This window comes from Alternaria ethzedia (assembly GCF_023757985.1).
Source record: "Alternaria ethzedia strain BMP 0044 chromosome Unknown scaffold_4, whole genome shotgun sequence".
NCBI lineage: Eukaryota > Fungi > Ascomycota > Dothideomycetes > Pleosporales > Pleosporaceae > Alternaria > Alternaria ethzedia.
In genome coordinates, this window is record NW_026056197.1 from 1427780 (window position 1) to 1439583 (window position 11804).

Sequence of the window (11804 nt, forward strand, 5' to 3'; positions counted from 1 at the left end):
GGACCAGTGGTCTGGGGGAGGGATATGTGGGTTTTGCTGGGATGGAGGGAGGGGTTGAGGGGGAGGATCAGGTGTTGATGAGGGCAGAGGTGTTGGAGGGAGACTCTTGTTTCGTCGTTGGTCTTCCCCGTGGGGATGGAAGTTTGATGGTGTTCGTGAGGAAGAAGAGGACTTGGGATTCGAAGGCCGTGCTGATGGTTGGGTGACGAGTCGCGATATGGGTCTTTCTTGTGGTGTTTGTGCCATGCTGCGTATAGGCCGAGCTTTCTTTGACGGTTCATTCTCTGGATGTTCGGGCATGTAATAGCCCCCTTTCCCGTTAGATTTCCAACCCGAGTCGCGTTCGTCATTAAGTTGGACACCATTTTTATCATAGTACCCTCCTGGCTGTGTAGTGCTACTTCCTGGCGGACGGGGAGGTTGAGCAGGGTAATTGTCGACGGACAACCCGTTTTCTGGATCCCAGGCTAGACCGCCGTTTCCTGTTGGCGCACCTAACCTCTGCATTTCCTCTTGATACATGAGATCTTGCAGGGCTTGCGCAATTGCCCAGTCATTTGCGTCGTCTTGTTCTGCAGTCGTTCGGAATCCATCTTGGGCTTGTTGGTTGACCAATGTTCCTGCGTTTGCCGTCCCGCTCGCGCAGCCGTCGGTGATGCTGATTCTACGTGACGCTGCATCGGCGATGACCTTGCGCATATCGACGCCGCGTTGTACAGGGCGTGATCCGCCCAAGCGATGTCCTCCGTTACTGGGTTTAGATGCGGCGTGTCGCTTTTCAGCGGCCTTCCTGGCATTGCGGCGCATCTCATCAAGTGGGACTCGTTGGCCACCTAGTTTCTTGCCCTGTCCCAGGAAACCTTCGCCAGTGTAGCCTTTCATGAGAAGGGTCTGGTGTTCGTCGCGGAGCTCATTCCAGAGGTTGTGGAAGTTGCCGTCGTGGGGGCCAAACACGATGTGGCAAAGTTCATGCAGTAATGTGTCCATGATTTCCTCAAAGGGTAGGAATTGCCTGGCATCATAGTGATACCTCATGCGCACGAGAATTCTTTCTGTGCGATTGACATTAAGACCTTCAGAAGTTAGAACCTTTCTTTCATCATGACTTTTACTATCTTACCTAGTAATCGAGCCGATTCGGGCAGGAACTCGCACAGTGTTCTGACTTTCCAGCCGCGCTTCCTCATAATCGGCTTCACCATGGAAGCTGCCTTGCGAAGCATGTGCAACGCCTCTTTCTCCCTAGGTAGATGCTTAAGATGCTCGTAGGCATCGAAATGCGCGTCGATCTCTTTCATGGTTGGGTTGTGTGAGAGGATACGTGCGCGTTACGTGGTAGATCGACTTGGTGTAGTTGAGAGTTGGAGTAAATGACTCAGTGGATCGGATATACGCGTGGCCAACTTTGCACAGAAGATATAGGAACCTGGTGGCAGAGCCGTGAACGAAAGTGATAAGTAAAGAAAGATTGAAGAAAGAGGCGAAGGACGAGGCCAGCCACGTAAGCACTTCACGCGGCCTTTGCTGCTTGACGATGGCAAGGCCAGGTCGTTGATTAAACGACTTCACTCAGACAAAGTAATAACTCGCTGCTATTGTAAACAAGGTAAAGGGCGATCGTCTGCAGGGTCAGCAAGCGCGCATATTTTGTGGGAAGATCTGATGCTAATGTTAGACTTGACCGAGAGAGTGGCGCAACAGCTCAGAGGCCGGTTGTGCCTCTCACGTGCGACCGTGTGCGGATCCCGTTCCGCGAGTCAGTGCCTGACGTAGTGGACTGGCGGAGTCGTCACACTCAGCTGTCAAAGACTTTGAACCTGGGAGCATCGCACGCTGTCAAGTCGTATGATTCACTAATATATCGCTCCTCTGTAAGACATGTCAAACGACGACCAGCAGATACTGGGCGTGGTGAGTAAGACAACGGACTTTGACTCTGCGCCTCGCTGACGTGGGTGAAGCTCTCCGAGTACACGAAAGACGTCCGCAACTTCACGGGATCGATATGGGACGCCACTGATGCGCATTTTGCGCACGTCGCCGGATACATTAAGAAGAGCCTCCCTGAAGGATGGCTGCCAGAACGCGCTCGACCGCGCCCGCCACCGCCGCCCCCGCATCCCATCACCGGTGCCTACCTGCATCGCCTGCAAGACTGGGTGTCGCGAAATCGGGCTCTGACGGCAGCCATCGTCGCCTTTGTCGGCACTGGGAGTTTTCTGGTATGGAGAGAGCAGAAGAAATACAACCGCAAGCGAAGAGTGCGGCGAGCGAGCAATGGGGCAAGAACGGAGGTTGTTGGTGAGTGCTTGAGGAAGGCGCGAGGCAGTGGCTCTGACTAACACCAACAGTTCTTGCTGGACCACCCAACTCGCCCATCGTCCGATCGCTAGCCCTTGACCTCGAACGACGCGGCTTCATTGTATACATTGTGTGCTCGACCATGGACGAAGAGCAGCAGGTGCTTAGTGAGTCAAGAGCAGATGTGCGGCCGCTGCACTTGGATGTTGTGGACACGATGGGCACAAAACAGGCCATTCAGAACTTCAACGAGCTCCTTGTGAAACCGCACGTCGCTGTCCCGGGGACCAGCCCGCACAACCTCAATCTTAGCGGTGTCATACTGGTGCCAGACCTCATCTACCCTACCGGGCCTGTAGAGACAGTGACCCCCGAGCTTTGGTCAGACGCGCTGAATGCCAAAGTGCTCAACACCATCGCTGTGACCCAAGCGCTGTTGCCGACAGTCTGTGAGTTCAAATCAAGGGTCCTAATGCTTACGCCCAGCATCATTGCGTCACTACGGCCGCCATTTCATAGCGTAGAGACTGCGATCGTGAGCGCACTCGAGGGGTTCCTGGCATCACTCAGGGCGGAACTGGGAACCCTTGGCATTGAAGTTTTGCAATTTCATCTGGGGACTTTCGATCTCACAAACGTGGGTCCGAAACATCATCTCCAGTCCAGAGGGCTTGGGAGCCCACACGCTTGGCCAGCAACTACCAGAGCGCTGTATGCCAACAACTTCGAAGCGCAGACGCGTGTTGCGCAGAACCGGGGGTTATTAAACCACAGCGGCTCAAGTCTTCGGGAATTGCACAACGGCGTATTCGATGCACTCACGCAGAAGCGGCCAAGGAAGGTATGGCGCGTCGGACGTGGTAGTGTGACATACGATCTGGTGGGCAATTGGGTGCCAGCTGGGATTGTTGGGTGGATGATGGGGTTAAAACGTGTGTCCCTGGACACAGCGTCCGAGCCGAAGCTAGAGGATAGCGTGCAACTGCAGTCGTGGGAGAGGATCGATGCGATCGCCTAGACAATGGACCCCAGAACCTAGACGACAAGTCGACGATGTGGAGAACTACTAAGATGATCACGATGCGCAACGTCATAGACGGACTGTGCCTGCGGGAGTGCGTGGCATCGGCGTGACCTGAAGATCGCGTCCGGCGCTGCAAGATCACGAGATTGAGATGGTGTATTGGCCCAAGGACGGGCACGCAGGGCGAGCGTAGTGGCCGATGGCATCACGTAAAAGACCCTGAGCCCCTTGTCGGCACGGGTCTCAGCGAATGTTCCCTGCATGGTTAGATTTGCAGGCACGCAGAGAATCCAGTCGACGAGCAGTATATAGTCGCGGCGATATAGGCAGAAACAGCGCGCTCTTGACGTGAAGCGTTGCAGGAACAGTGGTTCGCAGGACGGGCAGCAGTTAAATGAGCAAAAGTCTGGAACATGTTCCGCTCCACAAGTGCCATGAGCAAATGAAGTGACGCGAAGCATGTGCCACCCTATTGACGGCCAGCGCCCGAAACGGAGGCAGGCCGAGAGGGGAATACGGATGGCGTGCGGATAGACTAGTGAAACGGCACTGGGGGAGGTATGTAATGGAGGCAGCTGGAGGCGATGGTGTACATGATAGCAAGTGGGTGAAGGAAATGAGAGTTTGGTAGCTGGGAGCATGGAGATGTGAAAAGCAATGGCATTGTCAGCGCGCGAGAGATGAGTGTGCATGCGTGCATCGAGTGGCTGCGTGTCAGGGCGACGGCGCGGTGGGTCAACGTCGTCGCGATGCAGGGCCGACTGGTGGTAGCGGACCCTATTGGCGAGCAGGGAGCATCCCCGGCCCACCTGAGGTTTCAGGAGGTGTAGGTTTAGCTATTCTTGCACGCGAGGCAGCATAGAACATCGCGACGCCCCAGACACTGCTCAGGGCCTGCAGTCCATCACTGATCCCTCGACGCTTGCTGTCGTATCCGCTCCTTCGCGCTGCTTTCATTCTTCATGGTGCCGATTGCATCCACGCCCTCCCAAAATACCCCCCATTGCACCCACCGCTCTTATCACGGCTGCTTTTCCCGCACGCGCTGCTCAGCCCCGTGTCTCCCGCATTCATCCCTCCAGGCGGCTTCGACGGCTTCTTTTGCCCGGTCGCGCGCATGACGGCCCAGCGTCATCAATCTTCCGCCGCACATTCCATGAACCACTAGCCCGCCTGCCACTTCCTTCACCATGGCAAACCGCACCCAACGCCCGGGCGGCCTCGACTTCCGCTCCCAGTCCTTCGACCCTCCCACCACCGCCAACTCGCTCTCCTCCAACCACCTCGGTCTCGGAAACCTCGCCAGCGCCAGCATGAGCAATCTGTCCCTCGGCTCCGACCTGCCCAGCCCGCGCACCGGCGAAGCGCCGCCCGCCCTCTCCCCTCTGGATGCCCTCGCCCTCCAGGGCCGCTTGCTCGCGAAGCGCTTCGAGCAGCAGGACAAGACGGGCCGCCGCCTCAGTCGCCTCGCCCCCCTCACCATCCAGAATGAATTCGGCAACCGCGGCGGCTACTTCTCGTCCCTCTCCAACTCGACCGTCAACTCGCCCAACGAAGATGCAGGCCCCGTCCGCTCCCCGCGCCCCGAGGCCTCGCCCCGCCAGGAGATATCGTCGGACAAGCGACACCAGTCCTACTACCCGCAGTTTGGCATGGACGAGCCCGAGCCCCAGTACGCCATTGGGCCGCTGCAGAGTCCCATGGCCACCATCGCTGAGGCCAGCCCTGCGACGCCTCCCCAGAGCTACTTCGACATCCCCAGGTCGCGCTCCCCCGATTCGGTAGAGCCACACATCGGACTGCGCGAGGCCACGCCCGTCAGTCCCCATCTGCCGGCCGCTCCTACCTCCCACATGTTCCTCAGCCCGCAGAGGAAGCGCTCTGGCGACTCGCAGCATTCCCAGCACTCGCAACAATCGCAGCCCCGCTCGGCACCACGCTCCAACCTACTCCCGCCGCGCTCGTCCAGCTCCCTCCACTCGAACCGCTCACCGAGCATCCGCTCCGCCGCTGGCACATACGACGATGTCGAGGACATGTCCCTCAGCGGGTCCTACGACTCCCTGCACCAGACGCGCAACCTGTCCCCCAGCTCCAGCCTGTCGAGAGCCCAGTCTCCCTTCACGCCTGCCACGGGTCCTACCATGATTCCCCGATCACCGTCAGCTGCGTCCAACTACTCGGTCGATGGCGGCAGTCTCCCGCGCCCTGCCTACAACTTCTCAAGACCCAACTTCTCACGCCCCACAAGCCGGCAGAGCGTGCGTCCGTCATTGGACGTAAGGTCAGATGCCGGACCCTCGCGACAGCCGTCCGAGGAGAGCGTGAACATGAGGCCCTCCTTCGATGACCAGCTCCGCCGACAGGACTCTAACGATATCCCTACTGCTCACTACGCCAACGAGCAGGTCCACACTCCCGTCAGCATGGTAAGCGAGGACTTCCGCCGGTCCGGCGAGTTCGGCAACAACCCAGCCCCGTCCTACACATACACCAGGTTCAACCTCCCTCGCGGCAGGGCCGTCGACCGCAAGTCTGTCGGTATTGAGGACTTTTTCAAGCGCGAGATCAAATGGGACCAGCCTGGAGGCCAGCCTAACCAGACTCAGGCGCGACCTCCTTCACCCGAATCACCGCCTCGTTCTTTCGACCAAACACGCCAGCAACAGCCACAAGCCAGGCGGGATGCCTCCTTCGACCACGGTACCCCGTCCCTCACATCCAGCAACAGCACCATCCGCGCGCGGACAGCCGGGTCTGTTGGGGAAGTCACAGCGCAGCAGCACTGCGACATGGGGCTGGAGCTTCACGAAGCTGGTGAACTACTCAAGTCCACCTATCACCTTCGACTCGCAGCTCGCGCTGGTCTTCCAGAAGCCATGTTCTGGTATGGCCTCGCTTGCCGTCACGGCTGGGGCATGCGTGAGAACAAGTCTGAAGCATTGCAATGGCTACGCCGCGCCGTTGACTCCGGTCAGCTGGAAGTAGCCGACGATGAGGATCAATCCAAGCACGGGCAGCCGACCGACCTCACCAAGAAGAAGCGCCACCGCGCTCAATACGCTGTAGCCATCTACGAGCTTGGCAAATGCTACGGAAACGGCTGGGGTGCTCCTCAAGACAAGTCCCTCGCACTGCGTTGCTACGAGATCGCTGGAAACTGGGGCGATGCCGATGCTCTCGTCGAAGCCGGCTACTGCTATGCCGAAGGGGTCGGCTGCAAGAAGAACATGAAGAAGGCAGCCAAGTTCTATCGCGCAGCCGAAGCCAAGGGCGTCAGCATGGTGGGCAACAGCTGGATCTACAAAGACAAATACATGGACGACGGATCCACCACCTCGGATGAGCGGTCCGTTCGCTCAGGTCGTTCCACCACCAAAGACCACTCCAAAGACAAGAAGGCCCGCGACAAAAGCAGGACTCGCACCATTTTTGGCCGCAAGAAGAGCGCGGCTGAACCTCTCCCTCCTATGGCTTGATCCCACCACCATCTCGCCTTGTACATGTGTCCACGAACCTTTCCTTTCACAATCTCTTCTCGCGCACGGCGTCTGGGTTTAAGCTATGCTTTGGAGGTCAAAACATTTTGCCTTTCGAATACCCCATATTAACGAAATCACCTTTGCCCGGCGCATAGGCTTGGCCGCTCTTACTCTTTACTTTGGCCACCCCGCGCTTCAGCGACATTACCTGTTTTGGACCACCGCCTTTTTGATCGAATATCTTCGACATGTCGATGTACCACCTACCTTTCCTTTTTCGTCTTTCCGGGTTCGGTTTTCCATTCGTTTCCTTTGTTTATACCATTGTGCGTTTGTGCGGTGTGCCCATGGGCCGCCATTTCCTTTCCTTTTCCTTATCTTGATTGGACTCTCGAAGAAGTTCATGTGTACGTAAAGTCTAATTTACCGGTACTGGTGTACCTGGGCTGGGCTAGGCTAGGGTTGGCAAGAGGAAAGCTCTCATCTCTGACGTTGGAAGACAGTGTCATTTCTCTATCTGGGTCACGGCTGCTTTCCATTGTTTGGCAAGAAAAAGGGATTCGGGATTACTAAAGGCTGTGAATAGGGTGGTTTTTCCTCTGTTGATATCCCCGAGCGTAGCTAGCTAGCAAGCAAAGTCTCTTCCTTCATACCTGATGATGGGTGTGTGGAAGGGAGGAAATTGAAAGTTGAAGATCTATAACTACGCTTGCACTTTTGGCTGGTGATTGTGTTCGTGACTTTGATACTGATACAAGTCGATAAAAGTGATGCACTGCGCACAAGCACAGCTTGGGTAGCAATTGGGCTGATAGTCGTACCTGCTCGTTTGACCGGCGCGACTTCCGTCATCGCATCCTCATCCGACGTTTCCTTCTCCACCCGTCAATCACCACGAACAACAAATGAAGTGATGCCCTTCAAGTTCCCGCTCTATTCCCGTGCGCATTCTGCAAATGCTGAACATATCAGCACTATCTGTGTACACGACGGCATGTCCATGTTTGACCGTATCAGCCAAGGGCACAGGGTCCGCAACCAACGAGATCGCGCGCCCTTCGGAACTACTTCGATCACACGTGAATTTCAGCTACGTTTCTCATGGCTATATGTGGTGGCCTGAGGAACGTGAAGGTAGGGTGTTCGTAGAGTAATCGGGCGCCGATGTCGCATCATCGTGGTGTCTGTAGGTAAAGTATATGGCAAGTTCTTTCACCTAAGACATTTCGCACATCAATCCCCGTCTTCTTCTTCAAGAATTCCATCTGAAGATAATGCGAGGGGTCTGCACGCGGTAATCCCCGGGCTGAGTGCAGAGTCAACTGGTTTTCTTCGAGCTTCCGACACCGCTTCACCTCTCGTCGGTCGCTGTGACAACCAGCGCTCACTTTACACACCACGTCCACAGCTTAGCACCTCTGCTACCCATCCCAGGCAATCCTTCGTCCTACTGCGATCTTACGACAACTATCCTGAAGGCCAATTCTACCATGCCTTCACTAAGGGACCTCAATTGCGCCATCGAGCTATCCGGGAGTCAACAAGCATTGCGAGAGTTTGGCACCATATACGGCGACGGCTTCGTAGAAACTTTCGTCCCCGTACCCAAAAAACCACAGTCTTTCTCCATCCACCTCACCTCCAACAAGTTCATCGCTCCAGGCGTTGCCATTTTTGTTTATGTCGACGGCGTCTACCAATGTAACCGCAACAGGCAAGACTTGAAGCTACGGAAGCCTTCCGATAGTCGCTCTCTTGTCGACTTCCGTGTGCGCCAGAAAGAAGAGAGGCAGAAAGATGGGTCGATGATTGCGAGGGAGTGGGCTTTTAATAAACTCAACATTGGTAGGTGTTGCGAGAACTTCGTAGAACCGCGGTCTGCTAACTGTTCACAGCTTCAGCGGACGATGCACCGAACATTTGTTCGCCAAACATTCTCGACAACATAGGCTGCATCGAAGTCGTCGTTCTACGATGCGCCGGTACGCGCAATGCCAAATCTGCCTCAACGATGAACTTTGATGGAGCAGGAGACTTCCCAGATCACCGGTTTGGCGTAGACGATGGCTCATCGCCATCTAACGAGAGGTCCATGTACGATGACCGGGGACCATTCTTCAACACCTTCGGCAATGGCCACGGTCCACCGCCGCCGGTGCCTTCTTATCGCTCGCCATATGCCGAAACGGTACGTAGCCCGCAAGGCTCGACATCGAGAACTCATCGCACTGCATACGAAGCTCAGGAGCTCTTCCCTCCGGCGGCTATCGTAAACCACTCGCGGCCACATTCCAGATACTCAGAGGCTATCAGTCCGGGGGCGCGGCGCACCAACGACCTTCCTCCGCCAGGTTTTCAGTATGGCAGCGGTCCTATCCCGCGTGACGGAGGACCATATAACACACATCCTCCTCACGTCGGAGCGGTGCAACCTTCTGTTGTGGATCCGATGTGGCTGAACAATCTTCTTACGACAGCAGTGAAGCAAGGAGTGGAAGAGTCAAGACGGATGGACACCCAATCAGAAGGGCAGGCGAGGATCAAGGGAACACATTCAGATGCAAAGTCTGCAACTCAGCCACCAGGAGCATGGCCCGAATCTCCATTCGATGCTCCAACACAACCACATCAACACATAGAGCAGCCGGCTTTCTCCTCGCGCGATCAACAGAGCGAACACGGTTCAAACTGGGCCAAGTCACAGCCTGGATGGGGCGAACGACCTCCACGAAGTAGAGCAGGTACCCATGTTACCTGGAACGCTGAGCCTGCTTTCGAGACCGACTCCTCCAGTGCCGGCGGATGGAATGCGCGGGATGAGACCCCCTCCGATGCCTGGGACACTGGAGATACTTGGCCAACCGACAAGGCAGCTGAATGGGACGCCTCTAGCCAACAGGGAAAACTCTGGGTGACTAATCCTCCTAGTCACTACCATCTGAGGTCTAGCTCCCCAGTCACTCTTCCTAAACACAATCGACGGCGCTCGAAGCACGAAACAAAACGAAGTTCACGTTCCAAATCGCGATCAAGACGATCAAGCCGAGATCGTGAAATTACTTCGTCTTCAGACGACAACGGGAGCTGGGATCGTCTCGAACGACCTTCAGACTCTGTGGTCTCGCTAAGTAGCTCTGACGCGACTCTCCAGCCATCGCGTTCTCGAAGCCGGATACAACCCTCACGACGAAGATCGAAGAGCCGGTCTCGACATTCCAAGTCGGTACAGCGCGATCATGAGCGAAAGCCCTCGAAGCATTCCCACCGTCACCCATCTTCGAGACCCGCGGATGAAGTCCCAGTCGCTGGGCCTGCACCTTCAGTCATCACGCGAATGACACCGACAGTGATGGATGCGCCCCCTTCTGTACATCCGGAACAAGTACGGTCACGGCAGCCTAGTACTTACGCTGTTCCGCCTGCTCCGGTGATGCCCACACCAGAGTGGAACGCTGCTGTTCACGAGGCTATGAGGAAGCCTAGCAATGTTCCGAGTAACATATTCCCCGCTCCATATGCACTATCAATGAAGGACTTTGTTCAGAGTACAGATGGTGAGAAAGTAGGAGGTGGGCAATTACCTTCGGCTGTGTCTTGGGGTAGCGGTAAGAAAGATCCCATTATCAAAACTTCTTGGGGCAAAGAATTTGAGAAGAACACCGGCTGGGGAAAGAACGGTGACAATGGTTGGCAAGAAAAGGACCTCAAGGAGAATGTTAAGAAGGGTTGGTACTCAACCGACGATGATCAGGCCGGAGGCTGGAACGAGGCCGATGACAACAAGAAGACCCAAGCTGATGATGGCGGCTGGAACACGAAACATACCGGTTGGGATAATCCCCCATCCTCACCAAAACAAGAGCGAGTCGACAAAATGAATGACTGGGCCGGTCTCAAATCCGCCTTGACATCCGCTTTTGCCAACCCAGCAGTACCAGCACCAGCACCAGCACCAGAAAATGCCTGGCCAACCCAATCATGGAGCTTCCCCGCCGACAACGCGGTACAGCCCGTTGTCCAACAGCCTACTACCGCACTTCTTACTTCCGCCCCAATACCACCTGTACCTGTACCTGACAAGATGACTCCACCCAACCGACGCATGAGCAACAAAACCCTCTCTCGATACCGACCCAATCACAACTTCCCCTCCCGCATCCATCCCAAACCCACACCAAATTTGACGGCTCAACCACACTGGCAGTTTCCTCCTCCTCCTTCTACTTCCGTATCCAAGAACGTCCTGCACGCCTCCTCCCCGAACGACACGTACATCGCACCAGCCGAACCGCGCCTCACCATCAGTAAATCCACATCCAGCAAAAGCGGCATCGAACACGCCGTGCGCGCAGGCAAAGCAACGGAGTACGGTCATGTTGTCGGACGACCTGAGTATCTAGATCGTTTGGAGAAGCCGTATGCGGTGTTCCGGTTTAAGTATCGGAGTGAAGGGGTACTGAAAGGACTGGGTGTACTTGGGGAGGGGGATATGAAGCATGATGGGGATGCGGAGAAGGAAAAACAGGAGGCAGAGAAGTTGAAAGGCATACCTCAGGAGGAACTCATTGCGAAGATGTTGGCTTTGGAGAAGAGGTTAAAAGATAAACACAATGGGGAGGGTACTACTGGTGGTGAGAAGGAGAGGAAACACAGTAAGACTCACGCCGACAAGGAGAAACAGAACTCGAAACAGAGGCGGTCGAGTGAGAAAACGGATGCGCATGGTGATGGCCGGGTTAAGGATTTTACGGAACAGTGGGTTGAGCGGCATTCGAGAGATCCGAGTGTGAAGGCGAAGAGTGCAGCTGTTAAGGAGGTGGTTTGGGAGGGAGATAAGGAGAGGAAGGAGAAGGAAGTAGTGGGAACGTGGGGACAGGATGCGAATGAGGGATGGGGAGGTGGAGGTATGACATGGTAAGACCCATGCTAGCTGGTCAATCTCCGAGAGAGTTTAGTGTGTATTTGTATTTTGTACGTATAGACATCGATATAGATAG

General features: G+C 55.7%; 4 protein-coding genes across 4 annotated transcripts; 3 read left to right on the forward strand and 1 right to left on the reverse strand.

Moving 5' to 3' along the window:
• Positions 1-397: 397 nt before the first annotated feature.
• Positions 398-1298, reverse strand: J4E87_002614 (uncharacterized protein; the record flags this gene model as incomplete). The annotated part of the gene is made up of 3 exons (XM_049374250.1): positions 398-404; positions 446-1073; positions 1121-1298. 3 exons carry the CDS (start codon positions 1296-1298, stop codon positions 398-400), a joined length of 813 nt encoding a protein of 270 aa, XP_049236390.1.
• A 580-nt stretch (positions 1299-1878) lies between these two features.
• Positions 1879-3319, forward strand: J4E87_002615 (uncharacterized protein; the record flags this gene model as incomplete). Its single annotated transcript, XM_049374251.1, has 3 exons — positions 1879-1911; positions 1962-2301; positions 2352-3319. The coding sequence occupies 3 exons, from the start codon at positions 1879-1881 to the stop codon at positions 3317-3319; spliced, it is 1341 nt and encodes a 446-aa protein (XP_049236391.1).
• A 1196-nt stretch (positions 3320-4515) lies between these two features.
• Positions 4516-6804, forward strand: J4E87_002616 (uncharacterized protein; the record flags this gene model as incomplete). The annotated part of the gene is made up of 1 exon (XM_049374252.1): positions 4516-6804. The coding sequence occupies one exon, from the start codon at positions 4516-4518 to the stop codon at positions 6802-6804; it is 2289 nt and encodes a 762-aa protein (XP_049236392.1).
• A 1493-nt stretch (positions 6805-8297) lies between these two features.
• On the forward strand, positions 8298-11725 carry J4E87_002617 (uncharacterized protein; the record flags this gene model as incomplete). The annotated part of the gene is made up of 4 exons (XM_049374253.1): positions 8298-8652; positions 8703-8995; positions 9452-9734; positions 10155-11725. The coding sequence occupies 4 exons, from the start codon at positions 8298-8300 to the stop codon at positions 11723-11725; spliced, it is 2502 nt and encodes an 833-aa protein (XP_049236393.1).
• Positions 11726-11804: the final 79 nt, after the last annotated feature.